This window comes from Drosophila subpulchrella, chromosome 3L, assembly GCF_014743375.2.
Source record: "Drosophila subpulchrella strain 33 F10 #4 breed RU33 chromosome 3L, RU_Dsub_v1.1 Primary Assembly, whole genome shotgun sequence".
NCBI lineage: Eukaryota > Metazoa > Arthropoda > Insecta > Diptera > Drosophilidae > Drosophila > Drosophila subpulchrella.
In genome coordinates this window covers 25,824,815-25,840,097 of record NC_050612.1, presented here as the reverse complement: position 1 = coordinate 25,840,097, position 15,283 = coordinate 25,824,815, and the positions used below count along the sequence as shown (strand labels likewise).

The window sequence follows — 15,283 nt, the reverse complement described above, 5'->3', positions numbered from 1 at the left end:
GTTTTTATACCCGTTAGTCATGGGAAAAAGGGTACACTGTATTCGTTAAAAAGTATGTAACAGGAAGCAGGAAGTGTTTCCCACCCCCTTAAGTATTTATGTTCTTAACGAGGTTCACCAGCCGAGTCGATCAGCCATGTTCGTCGTTTGTCTGATAATAGCAAGAGAGTTATGACTCAACGTGAAGACTGCCTACGTAGCGCAAGCTTACTCTAAAAAGAAATCGCGGAAAATGTTTCAAAGGGGAATATTATTAAGAAACTACAGATAAATAAAGCATGTCCAGTGACGTCAGCGACAGAGCAGATAAATACGTGGTCTTGTATAGGCCTATCAAATTGTCAACAAAGGTCGCCGTCGTATAGAGCCTATGCTTGAAAATTGGTTAACAGTTTAAGGGGTATCTGATAGTCGGGACACTCGACTATAGCATTACCTCGGGTTTTATATTGAGTGATTAGCTGCCCGCGGATCAACCCGGCTCGTTGGTCTAGAGGTATGATTCTCGCTTCGGGTGCGAGAGGTCCCGGGTTCAATTCCCGGACGAGCCCAAGTGGAAAATATAATTTTTTTTTTGTAAAAAATTAAATTAAAAAATGTTTATTGTTTTAAAATTGAAAAATTCGTTCATGCTTTTCTTAAACCACTGAAATTAGGTTAGTTATACCCGTTACTCGTAGAGTAAAAGGGTATACTAGATTCGTCGGAAAGTATGTAACAGGCAGAAGGAAGCGTTTCCGACCCCATAAAGTATATATATTCTTGATCAGGATCACTAGCCGAGTCGATCTAGCCATGTCCGTCTGTCCGTCTGTCCGTCTGTCCGTCTGTCCGTCTGTCCGTCTGTCCGTCTGTCTGTCCGTCCGGATGAACGCTGAGATCTCGGAAACTATAAGAGCTAGGCTATTGAGATTAGGCCTGCAGATTCCTGAGCTTCTTACGCAGCGCAAGTTTGTTTCAGCAGAGTGCCACGCCCACTATAACGCCCACAAACCGCCCAAAACTGTGGCTCCTACAGTTTTCATGCTAGAATAAAAATTTTAACTGAAATGTCTTGTTCTCATCAATACCTATCGATTGACCCAAAAAAAAGTTTGCCACGCCCACTTGAACGCCCACAAACCGCCCACAAACTTCAAAAAATCGTAAATATGAACGCGGATATCTTGGAAAATATCAAAGATTGAGAAATGGGATTTCAGATTTAGATTCCTTAGGCTTAAGCGCAGCGCAATTTTGTCACGCGAATATGCCACGCCCACTAGAACGCCTACAAACCGCCCAAACCTGTGGCGCCCACAATTTTCACGCTAGATCAAAAATTTTAACTGAAATGTATTGGTCTTGTCAATACCCATCGATTAATCCAAAAAAAACTTTGCCACGCCCACTCTAACGCCCACAACGCTTAAATCTGTCTACCGCCGGTAGGTGGCGCATTTCAATCTCGCTCTGCTGCTTGCATATCTCCATTTTCCTTTGGTCCCTTTAGCTGAGTAACGGGTATCTGATAGTCGAGGTACTCGACTATAGCGTTCTTCCTTGTTTTAATTTAAAACTTCCAAGCTCGTAGTAATGTATAATAAATTAGCCGTTTTGTTGCTTGTCCTAGAAACCTATTTAATTGGTTAATCCACTTTTCTTAACAGTAGGAATTTTGCAATTTTTGCTGCAGCAGTGGAGAAATAGCCATAAACTATCTAGAACTGCAACACTGCTCAAAGAAATATCTACATCGTTTAACATGCATTTTACACTACTTTTCTACACAGCATGCAAAGCGCCACCTACCTGACAAAAAAAATTAATTTTAAATGGTGTATTTTTCGTATTTTTTAAATAAAACAAAAGGTATTTATTTCATAGACGGACGGTATTTTATTCTCCGGTCACACTCAGCTCCAGGCGCCAATTTCCCGGCATTTTCGCCATTTCCTTCTCTCGCTCTTCGCATCTTCCATCTCCCTTTTTCACTGACACTTACGCTGAGGCTGTCTCCCTTTTTTACTGACACTTACGTTGCCTTACGTTTTGTTGACACCACGTTCCAATCTTGCATCTCCCTTTTTTACTGACACTTACGTTTTGCCGACACTTACGTTTTCTTACGTTTTTTGTGTATTTTTGGTATTTTTAAAATAAAACAAAAGGTATTTATTTCATAGGCGGCGGACGGTATTTTATTCTCCAGGCGCCAATTTCCCGGCATTTTCGCCCATTTCCTAAAATAATTCTTTAAAAACTTAAAAAAGAAAATGAATTTCACCAGGAGCAATTGGTAGGTCCCTTGGAAAACTAAATTAGTACTTGAAAAACTAACCATCGAATTTCAACAGCTCGCCGTTGACCAAAAATCCGGTGGTGCAGCGCAGCCTGGACTTGCGATTAAGAGGCGCCCAGGCGAGATATTACCTCAAGTGGTGCTCCATAAATGTGGTGCTCCTGTCGGTGCTCCTCTTCGACATCTGCCAGGTATGTCGATCCGCCTACCGGACGTACTGGTTCCTGGCGGAGTGCACCATTACCGCCTTGATAGCCCTGAGTGCCGTGGCCTGCTTTGGCAAGTATTTGTGGTTATGGTTTGGCGGCGACCAGGTGATAGGAACCGACACCCAGAAGTGCCTGCTGGACGGCAAGGAAGGTAAGGATGGCCCAGGAAATCAAAGCATACCTAACCATCTAATCCCCGCATTTCCCCTAGACAACTCCTTTAGGACAGTCTGCGCCCGTGCTGTGACGAAACCACGCAGCTACGATCCCGACACCGATGTGGAGGACGACATACCCATCATCAACTGGCACTCCTCCTTCGAGGACTCCTGCTGGGGCTCGCAATCCATGCGCCGCAGTCCCAGTCCCACAAGGACTCCCCAGCAGACGAACCAGAACACTTCATACAACTCCTCGATGGTGCAGAACAACTCGCTGAATGCCAGCAACCTAAGCAACGAGTCCACCTACATGTCCCCCTATGCAGAGGTTCGCCGGGATGACTTCATCACCGATATCCGAAAGTTGCCCGCTCTGATGAAACAGGCGGAACGCGAGCGCAGCATGGTCGACAGCTCTGAGGCACCCAATGTCCAGAGCATGGGCTCGGCCAACTCCTTCTGGAACTACTGTAACAATGCGGCCTACATGCTGAAAACCACCATCTACCAGTTGTCGCCCGCACCGGCTGTTTCCACAGAGAACGCTCCAACATCTATTGAGGAGTTTGGTGGCTTCCAGTTCAGGGACAGCAATTCGGAGGTCATCAAACGCATCTCCACTGACAAACTGTCGCAATACGTGGCCAACCTGAGATTTGTAAGCAGTCTGCTCGAGCTTCCCTACAAATTACTAAATTGTAATCTTTCTACAGTGGATTTCCACCACCATACTGCAGCGTTTGGTGAAGGAGATCAACAATGTGGACGATGTGTTCAGACAGCGGGGTCTGATTGACCTTAAGATAGGTGCTGTAAGTTTGGAGAGACTGCGGAAGACAGCAGAGAACCAGCAGTTCGTGCAGACCTGTGCTCCCATGCTGCCCATGCTTTTGCCGTTCCTGGACACCTTCAGCAACCAGGAGTACCTGGTGCAACGCATTAAGGAACTGGCACAGGGTTCCTGCATAGCCGACTACCGCTGGAACTCAGGCAAGGCGCACAATGGTCAGGAGTGGGGCGAGCACTTGCCCACCGATGCAGCTGTAAGAAATGCCAGTTATGAAGTTGCTTTCGTTTTTCTTACATCTCGTATTTATTCCCCAGATATTGTTCCATTTGTTCTGCGTGTACTTGGATAGCCAACTGATGCCGTTGCCGCAGGGCGGCGGGCGACCCTTCCATTCCCGCTACGTGCTCATCCGCGACGAGAAGCGCTCCACCAAAGACGTGGTGAACGCCGTGCATAACAAGGCTCACTGCGCCATTTTGACCACCAGCAACCAGCTCAATCCCAAGTTCAACTTTATCAGCGACAAGGAGCTGCACAATTGCGTGTACGACAGGAACAACCTGTTCTACGTGATCATTCAGTTCCTGATCTACATGCGCCAGCAGCAGGAATCAGCGCTAGAGTGCGTCAATCTGGGCAAGAGCGGCATCAACATTATGTGCGTCATTGAAGACTGAGCTGGCCGCTAATCGGGATAACTGGCTATAACTACTTATACAACCCCCACCTCTAAACACTCGTTATTTCTAAGCATCTTTCCCTGACTCGACTATCGTGTGGTGCCATCAGGTATTCATCATCATTCGTTACTATTAAATTATGCATTTGTAATTATTAAGTTGGCATACGACTGTTGTGGTTTCGCGGTTATCAGGTGTCATGCGGCCTGCGGTCTGTGCAATTAACTTGTTTGAAAGTCAGGCGGCAAGATAGACTCGTGGACGGGTGTGCACAGGTGCCCGGCTTTAATTGCCCTTTCATGATTCTCACTATTGCTCGGCCAGTTGGGTGACCTGGTCAATGGCCCGGCCTGCGACTCCCACATGCTCGCCACTTTACACTTCCGAAAGTGACAAAATTAATGGTTTCCGCCGACGCTGTCGACATTTTGTCGAGTGAGAGACATTGAGAAAATGCTCCAAAGTAGTGCGAAATGAAGGAGTCGCAAACACAGGCCCTCAAGGAAGTGCCGGCACTACCGGAGAGGAGCTGGCTGGCATGATGGGCCCTCTCGACCAGCCGCATTACCATTTCTCTTGGCCATGCTCATTTCAGGGCTCTAGCTTGACGTTGAATCGGTTGGCTGGTTATTTTAATGCTACCCCTGCTCCCCGATGGCCGGATGGCTGGCACCTCGGGTGAGTAATGTGCCTGGGTTGTCAACTTTACACTTTTATCCCTCGCATTATATTTGCTTTACCTACACAAACACCCAACCCCCAGCCACCCAACTTAACGCCCCTGTGTGTGTGGTGTGATATGTTTTCCTGATACTTTTTCTCAAGTTGTAAATTGGCTTAAAAATAATTTGTCAAAGCATTTCAGCCGGCGGAGATGCGATGCCTAAAATGGGAATTGGAGTTGGATCTTGGAACTTGGAGCGGCGCGGAGCCGAGATGCTTGTCTCGAGCCATTTTCTTATAACAATATTTGGACCCTCGGCAGATGGAGTGAAATTCCTTTAAAGAAACGCATGTGCGCGTCTTCATATCCAATTAGAAAAGTTTTCCTTCGACTGCTCCGTAATTGTGTTGATTAGTGCGGCTCGCTGGGTTGCTCCCGAGTGGGTGCTGCCTGGGATTCGGGTGGATTCTCCTCCTTATACCCTGCTGTTGACAAAAGAAGCCTTCTTGGCTGGCTGGGGGGATTGTGTGTGTGTCCCCAGCTGTTGGCACTTTAAAAAGAAATGCGCATTAAATTCGATTGGCAATCGTCTCACACTCTGGTTCAATGGGCTTTTTCTTTACGGCTTACACAAATTTTCATCTAATATCGCTTTGAAGCAGCTTAACTATCCTTCAGATGAGGACGTCTGGTGGGAGGAGTAGCCTGAGTGGGACACTTGTCAGCTGATGAAAGGGAAATTACGAGAGGTGTTGAAAATTCAATGACTATACTATTTTATATAGTAAGTTTTTAACATTTTAAAGCTATAACATATATAGCAGCATATAAGTATATTATTTTTGTATGTAGAAATTCTGATTAAAAGATTGTTCACAGCTTTTCCTAAGAATTACCTTATCGTCAAGCTCTAGAAAGGGTATTTTTTAGTTTTTACGGAAAATCCCAAATATATTCAAACAATATATTACATTTTTTAAATATCAATTAAATACATTTTTTTGTTTGTAAGATTAAAATGATTTTTTAAGCCGACTTTTGGAGGCTTTGTATTTACATAAGCTTGCACGAATTCTTAAATATTAAATGGTTTGAAAAATTAAACTGTTCCATTTTCTAGATCCGTAAAACACGTATTTAAATGAGATCAAAGTCCGGGAATTTAAACGCATTTGTGATATAAAAGAATGTGGACAACATTAAAGGAGCCACTCCTCATTTTAATTTCATTGAGCCCCATAAAGCCCGATCAAACTGCGGGCAGTGAAACTATTAAAATGATTTTATTATTCCACCTCCGCATGATGTTGGCCAGGCACTCACTTAGCCACCAAACTGGATCCGTTGGCCCGGTCAACCAAATATTGACACACAATAAGCTGGTCGCAGACCGGAGCTTTTACTTTTCGGCTTTCCTTTTTGGCTCCGCTTATTTATTTATTTTGCCATCTACTCCGCTGGGGCATGGGACATTAATGAAAAAAATATTTTTGCCCATTATGCGCCAATATGGTCAGCCATATTTCGGTTTATTTAATTTTGCGCAAATAAAACGGAAGTGGCGTTTTTATTTTCCCCGTCGTCTAGTGGCCTTTTCTTTTTTGGGGTAGCAGGGAAACGCGCTACATAAAATTCTGATGCTGATGCCTTGCGACAATGTTCAAATACTGGGGATGCGAGGATGTTGGCTGGGAATTTTTTTTTTTGTTAGCGCATGTTTTTAAGCAAGCAATTTGTGTAGCTCCAGTTTAAAGAGAGCTCCTTGCCGGCGCGCCAGTTGCTAGCTTTCCCAAGCGGAGCTAAAAATGGAAATGGCTGTCATTTCCTTTTGAAACGGCGACTCACGACTCCCGACCACCGACTCTCGCCTTTTTACTCCACAAACCATCGGCCATTAATGGCCGAAATGAGTTGCCATGCTCAGCTATTCTACTATTCAGCTATTTGGCAGCAGCAGTTTTCAAACTTCCACTGGATATGGCTTAAAGCCTCGCAGAGACATGCAACCGGATCGGCCATTGAAATATTAATTAGTCGTATAACCGCTTGGCCACTGGGAATCGCTGCAGTGTTTGCCTGACTGACGATTGCTGCAGAGCAACCACTCAAATCTGGTGCCACCTGTGCCACCTAGGCCACCTCCTCCTCCTCCTCCTCCTCCTTTACTCCTTTAACTCCCCACTGATAACTTACGCAACTAATCTGCGCTATGGATGTGTGTGCATACATACATTCGTGCATTGGGGGCTGCGGGGCCATTTGCATTTAATCGGATTTGACCAGATTTCAGGTTGTTCTCCTGATTCCCGGAGCACGCAGCACGAAGAGGAGTACCAGTACCAGCTTCCAAAGTCCATTTGTTGTGTAATTTCCGTATGCAGCACGAGTATTCCTGGCTGTCCGGCGGATGAGTGGACCACAAGCAGAACTAGTAAGCAAGTGGCATCATGACAAATTAACATGGGCCAGACTCTCTACTCCAGACTCGATTGTTGATGCAATACCCTTAATTGTTACTTCCTTATGTGGAGTAAAGTAAAAAGCCCATGGGTCGAAAATGTAAAGAGGAATAAAGTAACTTAATAGTTTATAACTCTTAATAAGTTTGTAATTTATCAAGTTTTTTTTTGATTTAGATATATTTAAAATATTGTAGAGCTCGATAACCTCTTTAAACAAAGTCCTTGGGGAATAAGTTTGTACTTTATATTCAAAATTCTGATTTTGATTTACCTTTTTTTTAAACTTATTTAACATAACAATTAATATTAAGCCTTTATTTAATAAACTAATGTTAGAAAAGTCTATAATTTTAACCGGAATACTTTCAAATTTCTTAGTCTCAGGAAATACAATATCTTAAATTCATTTAAATAGTGAATTTAAAGATCAAAAAAAAAATATTCAAACATAAAATGCTTCTTTAGCCAAGCCATATATAAAATGTATTTTATATTGTATAAATATTTGGCACCATAACATGTTCCCCCGACCAATTTAAAGGGTATTCCCTGTACGGCAACTTATTTCACTAAGCTCACATCGCGCGTGGGTAACGAACCGGAAATGTTCTTAGCATTTCCGCTTTATATCAAATATAAAAAATGACTGCTTTTAGACGTATTTGACAAAAGTTGTCTGTCACCCGCACTCACGCAGTCCGGGGATACGGCTACACATGCTCCGGCACCCACATATAGAGACATATAATTGCATAAATCAAACTCAAGCATGCAACATGAAAAATCGCATTAATTTATCTGCTCACTGCTCATGCAGCCGCCGCCTATGTGGGGCAGTGCCACGCCCACTTTCCCACACACATCCCAAAAAAAGGAACGCCCCAACACGCTCCGGAAAGGCGCTGGGTAACATATCCGCTTATGTCAATTTTTTCCTACCACTCGGGGATGGGGCAGCAGCATCATCAACGCTGCTCCTTGTGCTCCCCGTCACTCCAGCCAGTTGTCACTGTCAGTTTTGGCTTCCCTTCCAGTGTTTTGTCACAGCTCCTGGTCGGGATTGGGATCCTCCAGCCCCCCCCTTCTAACTCTGATGTCGCCTGGTTTGTTTGTTTAAATGCTACATTTACTTTATGGATTGTTGCTATATTTTTTCTTCAACTGGCAAACCCGAAAACCCGGGAATGCCGTATAAATTTCACGTCAATTTTTATATACAGTGAGACGTTCGGTGGAGGAGCTCAGCTGGGAGCCCTTGACTGATTGTGACCTGTCAGAACTTGCTTCCTTTTAATAACTTGCCCACACAGACACACACCACACACTCAATCGCCCACTCCGGGATATACAAACGGCTACATCCGCTAATAACCTGGCTTTGGCTCGGTTTCCCTTTTTGCCCACTTTAAGTGTCCTGTTCACGCTACATAGTTTAAAATTCTTCATAATTGGATTCCCAGCTTGCAAAGCCCATTTTTTATGGCCAGTTTCGGACCAAAGAGTAGCCGGCTGCATGTCAAAAGGATTTTACAGTTGACGCGTGCAAACCAAAGCTTTTGCCACCCAACCAACCAACCAGCCCACCAACCCATCCACCCAACAACCCACCAACTCACCCACCGGATCCCGAACCCAAGGCACTCATGCTGGGTCCTTTTTTTTGGTGGGTGGCCAGAGATGGTGGGATGAGGCTAACCCGTAAGCCCGCACATGTGTGGACTGGGGATGTGATGATATGTTCCATTTCACACGGCAGCGGCAATCCTTTCGACCGCACACAGACATACCATGCTCCACATACTCCGGCCGCAGTAGCCGAGATTTATGTTTTCTTGTAAACAAAATAACGGACATGCTTGAGGCCTTTCGCCAGGAACAGGACCTTGAAGGTGGAAATAGGGGGTATGGCATCGGAGTCAGTTGCCTAGGGCCATCCGGCTGACAACGGGATTAGGCGCATGTAAACCTGCGTGTTCGATTTGCAGCTTTCTTGGCCCCATCCGCATTTCAATCGGATCATCATGGCTGTGTGTCTCTCCTCAAATGCGGGATGGGATGTGCGTTGCCATAGACATTTTAATTATTCAGGGGTTCTTGGAAAAGAGTTTGCTCGACTGTCGGTTTATATTCCCCTTAATTTTCCCTTTTTTACTCTGTTTTTCGTTTCCCGTTTACATACTTCAAGTGACTTCGCTTATGTTTCTTTAATAATGTGGAAATCATGCCCTAAATAGGAAATCACTGCGTTTATTTGATATGAATATAAAATATATCGAGCTGAAGTGGTGAAGCATTTATTCAAACACATCTTGTTATTGCTTAAAGACCATGACGAATAATTTTTAAGGGCGTATACTTGAGATGAATATAAAAGATTTTAAGGCGGAAAGAGGCCAACCCTTTCTGAAAAATCATTAAGAAAAGGAATTTAAAATCGTTTTTTCAATGGAAAAAAAATATTATAAATAGTTTTTGGAAATCAGGCTCTAGATCAATAAAATTTAAAGGGACCTTAAGCAGAATAAGTCAATCCTTTTATGAAATTCAGTAAAATTTATAATCATACCAGTTTCCCAAAAGCTTCTGTTAAATATCTGATTTTCTAGGAATTACTTGGTATATGCTTGTAAGCTTTATGAAATTAAGACCATTTTCATTAAATTTAATGACTTCAGCACAGACCTGTGTAATTCAAAGAATTTTTGGAAAGTAAATACCTTCCTTTGTTCCACTGACCAGATCTCGGAGCTGTTTCCCAATTATGTCTAGACAATGGCCACCACCAATCCCCCAACTACATCATCATATTTTGTTTTACCTTCCTGTGATTTTTTATTTATCAGACTGATGCCGATGCTGAGGACACACGTGCGGAGGTCCGTTGAGCCTTAGGCTTCCCTGCCATATGAAAATAAACCAATTTGCATATATGTATTTTACATAGTGGGTGGACAAGCGGTGATTTTCGTGAAAAGCAGAATTTCTGGTCACTCATACGCCGCGTGTGCCACAGGTTGAAGGGAACGTTGAAAATCAAAGAAGGCGCAGCTTAATTTAAATCAAAAAAGGAAAAGGCGGAGGCGGCTTTGCAGGTTGAAAACTGCCCTAAGTATAGTTTTTTCTTATTTAAAAAATATAAACAAAAATTAAAGGGACACAGAAATAAGAACACTGAATTTTAAAAATTTTCTTGGTTAATGTTTTCAAAATAAAATATGTTATGGTCATCTTATAAGTAATTTCGTGCTGAAAACTTTTTTGAAAATTATTTTTCCCTATTTTAAAAGTTTACATTGAAATTACAGAACTACAGAAATAACTCAAAACATTTTAAATATTTTATATTATTTAAGCTTTTATTTCGAGTATATTCTCAGTGTATCTCCCAGTAGGCAAACCAATCGGAACCTCTGGATCTTTTGGGTCTCAGTTTCGGTTTCGGTTTCATGTCTGAGCTGGCTAATTGAGCAAATCCGCCAAAACGGCTTTTGTTGGCCCACTTCCGGTCGTCCTTGCTGGTGCGCGTAATTATAAATCAATTGGCGGCAGGGGCATTGGTCTTGGTTTGCCTTTCCGTTTGAACACCATTCTGTAGCTGTGAATTTTTGGAGTTGGAAAACGAGAATCGAGAATCGGGAATCGCGAGATATGCCAGAAAGTTGCGTGACATTTGGCCAATCCCTCGGGCGGTTTTTCCCAGACAGTTCGTGCCTTTTCGCAGGTCTCTCTGTTTGCCATCGTCCATCGCTGCTCGTTTGCTTTCAATCTGCGTCTGGATGTTTTCAATTTCTTTTGGAATTTGTTTTCACGCAAAAAATCGAAGCGGGCGAATCAGCAGAATTCCATAACCCAGAGTTTGCCCACGGTCCACACAGCTGCGGATACGGATACAGCTGCAGATACAGATACGGATTTATGTGTACCCGTACGTATAATGTTTTTTATGTGTTTATATTTGAAGCGTTCGTCCCTGCCGGCGGTTACTTCTTTGGCATGGTTGGAGTGTGAGTGTGACTTCTGGTAAATATTTTCGCAGATTCGTACACCCGCGGCGGCTGTGGGAAATGGCCCCGTAAACGTTTAATAAAATATGATTTCAATTGATTCGAAACTCGCATTTAAACCGACTGGTGCTCCAGATATATACGTGAGCCGTCCCGCCGGCAATCAATAAAGCAAAAAACAAAATGCCCCAAAGAGAGACTCCCCATCCGTGTTCGCAACCCGGACTCGAATCCGCATCTGAATCCTTCGTCGTCGGTCCCTTGAGACTGGCGTTCGCCTTGACTTGGCCCTCGGTTATCCGCTTAGATCACTCAACTAAAAAACTCAATTTGCATATTAATATTATTTGGGGTTTTCTTTTTTCGTTCCTGTTGTTTGGCCTTTCCTCAGCCTTTCATCCTTTTATCAAACAAAAAGAACAACAACGGGCGGAGAATCAACAGTAGTGAATTGAATTTGCTCTGCTCCGACGCCCTTTCGGTCGTCCTTTGATATGGCCAGGATCCGGGGCATACCCACACATGGACAGCTGCTCCCAGGTGCATACTTCGAGGGAGTATCCTCTTCTCCTGCCCCCTAATTCTGGGTAGTCCTGGAGCCTTGGATATCCTGCCTGGTGCTCACCTGGCGCACAAAGGCCGAGCTGTCAGTCAGTGTGTCAGGGCAATTTCGTTTTTATTGGAATTATGTCCGTGTTATTTTAGCATAATCATAAAAATGATTGTTTGCGGTCGTCCGTCGAGAGGAAAAAGCAATGAAGCAAGTGGATTAGGAGAATGATTTCGCTTTAAAGTGGTGCAAGGCGTTGGAATTTTCAATGAGTCTTTAAATAAATGCTTTATAATCAATCAATATATGATTTCTAAGCAGATAAATATATTCATCTAAATAAACTCCAATAAGCTGATTGAGTGTTTCTTAATATACAGGGTAGTTCTTAAAATTTAATAACATTGTTAATACCTACTATAGGTTTTTAAATGAGTTACAATCCTATTTCATCCTAACTATGTTTCATCATTTAAAATTTTAAAACTATCGAAATGTTCTTTAGAAGCCATAAGATTTAAGTCTTTTCAAAGTGAATATGGTTTTTTAAAGTGAAGTGATTGTAAACTTATATAATATTTGTACAGCGAGTTATTAATTAATTTATTATTTTAAATTACAGGGTTATTTAAGCATATCTTAAATAATATTTGTCCAGGGGGGAGTTCTAAGAGGACAACTAGCTGTCGACCTTGAATATTATTTAATTTTATTAAACTATTAAATTAAACTGATAACTATCAGCAATTTAAAACTAAATTCAGCATATAAAGAGAAATTTGTATTGCCAAATGATTTTTTTAGACACCGTTTGATTTAAAAGTAGAACCCATCCCCAACAGCTTGAATAATCACCCCTTAATTAACTCCAAACTTTGGCACTTGATTGGAATTCCAAATCGAAAGCAAATCAGCAACGGGTCTGGTTTTGTGACTGGCTTTTGGTTTTGGTTTCGATTTCGGCTTTATTTTGACAAACGCAAATGAAACTGAATAATTTATGATTGGGTCATGAATTTAATATTTCATCAGGCCGGCGGCAATTAAAATTAGAATATAAATGGGAGTCCATCCAGTGGGACGTGGAGCAGTCATGTTGTGCCATCGCAACAGGCCCGTCTTCCCTGCGGAAAGTTGGCCCCCATGCCCAGGCCGGTGTTCCTATACCGAATCCTGAACCACATAGCCTGGCCGCTGAAGGCGGACTAGCTGGACCGTTTTCGTGGATAGGGTGCTGATTTTCCTGGGCTTTTTTGACCAACGAGGTGGACTTTCATTACCTGATAGCAATTTGACAGGATATGGACAGCCTGCTGATGGGCATGCCCACATATCTGATTCTGGTGGAAATGCAGATACGCTGCTTTCAGTTTGCCTGGCCCAAGGATCGCTTTCGGGCCCTGTTGCAGAGGTTTTATGAGGAAATCTACGTAGCACAGGAGCTGGAGCTCTATTTAATAGCCACGCGCCTTAATTGAACGGTCTATCTTCTGGCCCTGTTCAATTTCGTACTGGTTCCTGTGAAGAATGTCATTTACCGTCAGCTACAAATGCTTCAAGCAGGTGTGTCCCTTTGACAACACGCAACTGCAGTACTTTATCCCGCTTCTGGAACTCAAGTTCTGGGTGGGCTCATCATCACTAGCATGCTCTTCGGGGAACTAAATGCCATGTGTGGGCTTATGATGGTTGTTTTTTAAGGCTTTTACAGGAAATTCATTTTTATTTCTTACCCCACTCTTGGTTTTCTTCTTTAATAAAGAAAATTGTAATGTAGATTACTAGAGAATTTAACCACAAGCTCATAGAGGTACCACACTTCAAAATCGGAGTCCAATAACTCCAGTTATGAAATCTACAAGTCCAGTTTTAGGTTCCCATTCCGGAAGCCATTGGAAATACGAAAAAATCTAACATAAAAATTGGTTAAAATTTTGACCCTCTTGAAAAAGGAAAATTTGAATGAAAAAGATTAGAGAATTCAACCACAAACTCATAGAGGTATCACACCTTAAAATCGGGATACAATAAATGAAGTTATGAAATTTGGAAGTGCAGTTTTGTGGTCCCATTCCGAAAATCATAGGAAATACGAAAAAATCGAACATGAAAATGTGTTAAAGTTTTGACCCTCTTTAAGAGGCATAATTTGAGTGCAGAACATTTAAGAATTCAACCACAAACTCATAGAGGTATCACACTTTAAAATAGGGATCCAAAAACTCAAGTTATGGAATCTAGAGATGCAGTTTTAGGTTCCCATTCCAACAGAAAATGTTGGATGATTTCTATAGTTAATATATTGTTTTAAATACAGTAGATCATACAGGGCGCCCTTTCCTACTCCACGTTTCTGAATTCAATGCCATGAACTGGGTTATGGATTGCCTGCATAATTGTGTTGCCAATCATTTGGAAGTTATACGTTTCCTGACATCATTTGTGGCCTGACCCATGGCCATTTGTCCGCCCCGAAAACAGGATGCATAACTCCCCTACCGTTTGCACTCCCATTTACCTTTTGTATGCTGGATATCCGCTGACAACAATGGAGCTCTCGAGCGCATTCAAGGATATTAACACGTGCATGACTGTGATTTATGCACCTCCCACTGCAGGACCAAGTGCAACTGGAACTGCAACTGCATCTGCCAGTCGGAGCATCATCAATCCACTGGATCTCCACTCACTCGACTCCTAAGCAGCACATTTAGGACGGGGCGAAATTTGCTGCTGCTGCGTTGACAGCTGCAATCCGAAGACGTTACCCGGCATATATCCATATCGATATCCATATAGCCATAACTGTCACCCATGACTGAGTGGCAGCAATTGGCAGGGGAGAGCGGCAGCCGTAGATACCGTGGCACTATATATACATATATCCACAGATTGGAGGGCGCAGTACATGCTCATCCACTAGCAATGGCACAATGCAATATATTCACTATTCCAGCGCTTACAGCAGTGCTCAAAATAATAGATGTAATTTCAGGTTTATGAAATAAAATGGTACTTGTTTCATGGAATGTTTTTAAAACCTCTTGAGTGTGGAAAGTATTATTTCATCATGACGTTGAACAGTCTTTTAAATATTTTTAATCGTAAAAAATACTTCTAGAAACTGATTTTGGGTAGATATAACTATTCTTTTATTTATTTTGTTATTATTTTGTAAGAATCTAAGACAATGACGTTCAAAATATTTGTTCTACCACTTTTTATATGCCAAAGACTATTATTTTGAGCACAGATGCCATATATAGAAAGCATGCATATTCCGTCTGTGTGTATATGTGTGGATACATAAATCGGGGAAAATGTCGTTACAAATATTTTATAACAGGAAATCCGTTATTTATACGCACATTGTGTTGGCAGTGGGAGGTGGGATGGGGAAATGGGTGGTGGGGTGTTGGGGTGTTGGCTTGGTGGGCTGGTAGAAGGTGGTTCCGTGTTGAAGGAGATCAGCAGAATGCAAA

At 42.6% G+C, this 15,283-nt stretch overlaps 2 protein-coding genes and 1 non-coding gene across 3 annotated transcripts; all 3 read left to right on the top strand.

Annotated features, from left to right (window-relative positions):
- The first annotated feature begins 479 nt into the window (after window positions 1-479).
- Window positions 480-551, top strand: Trnap-cgg. The gene has a single exon. It is a non-coding gene; the product is annotated as a tRNA-Pro (tRNA).
- Window positions 552-2,156: 1,605 nt separating this feature from the next.
- Window positions 2,157-4,279, top strand: LOC119554971 (transmembrane protein 209). Its single transcript, XM_037866099.1, has 5 exons — window positions 2,157-2,278; window positions 2,337-2,641; window positions 2,702-3,309; window positions 3,365-3,694; window positions 3,756-4,279. The coding sequence occupies exons 1-5, from the start codon at window positions 2,256-2,258 to the stop codon at window positions 4,116-4,118; spliced, it is 1,629 nt and encodes a 542-aa protein (XP_037722027.1). The 5' UTR covers window positions 2,157-2,255; the 3' UTR covers window positions 4,119-4,279.
- Window positions 4,280-9,099: 4,820 nt separating this feature from the next.
- On the top strand, window positions 9,100-13,501 carry LOC119552532 (odorant receptor 74a). The gene is given in 6 exon segments (XM_037862151.1): window positions 9,100-9,149; window positions 12,878-13,006; window positions 13,008-13,055; window positions 13,057-13,356; window positions 13,358-13,431; window positions 13,434-13,501. Coding segments are annotated over 6 exon segments (669 nt in total).
- Window positions 13,502-15,283: the final 1,782 nt, after the last annotated feature.

Bases quoted from the DNA above. Each gene is read 5' to 3' on its own strand.
- LOC119554971 (XM_037866099.1), top strand. From the start codon at position 2,256: ATGAATTTCACCAGGAGCAATTG. The intron at 3,310-3,364 runs GTAAGCAGTCTG...ATCTTTCTACAG, and splicing joins ACGTGGCCAACCTGAGATTT to TGGATTTCCACCACCATACT. The intron at 3,695-3,755 runs GTAAGAAATGCC...TTTATTCCCCAG, and splicing joins ACTTGCCCACCGATGCAGCT to ATATTGTTCCATTTGTTCTG.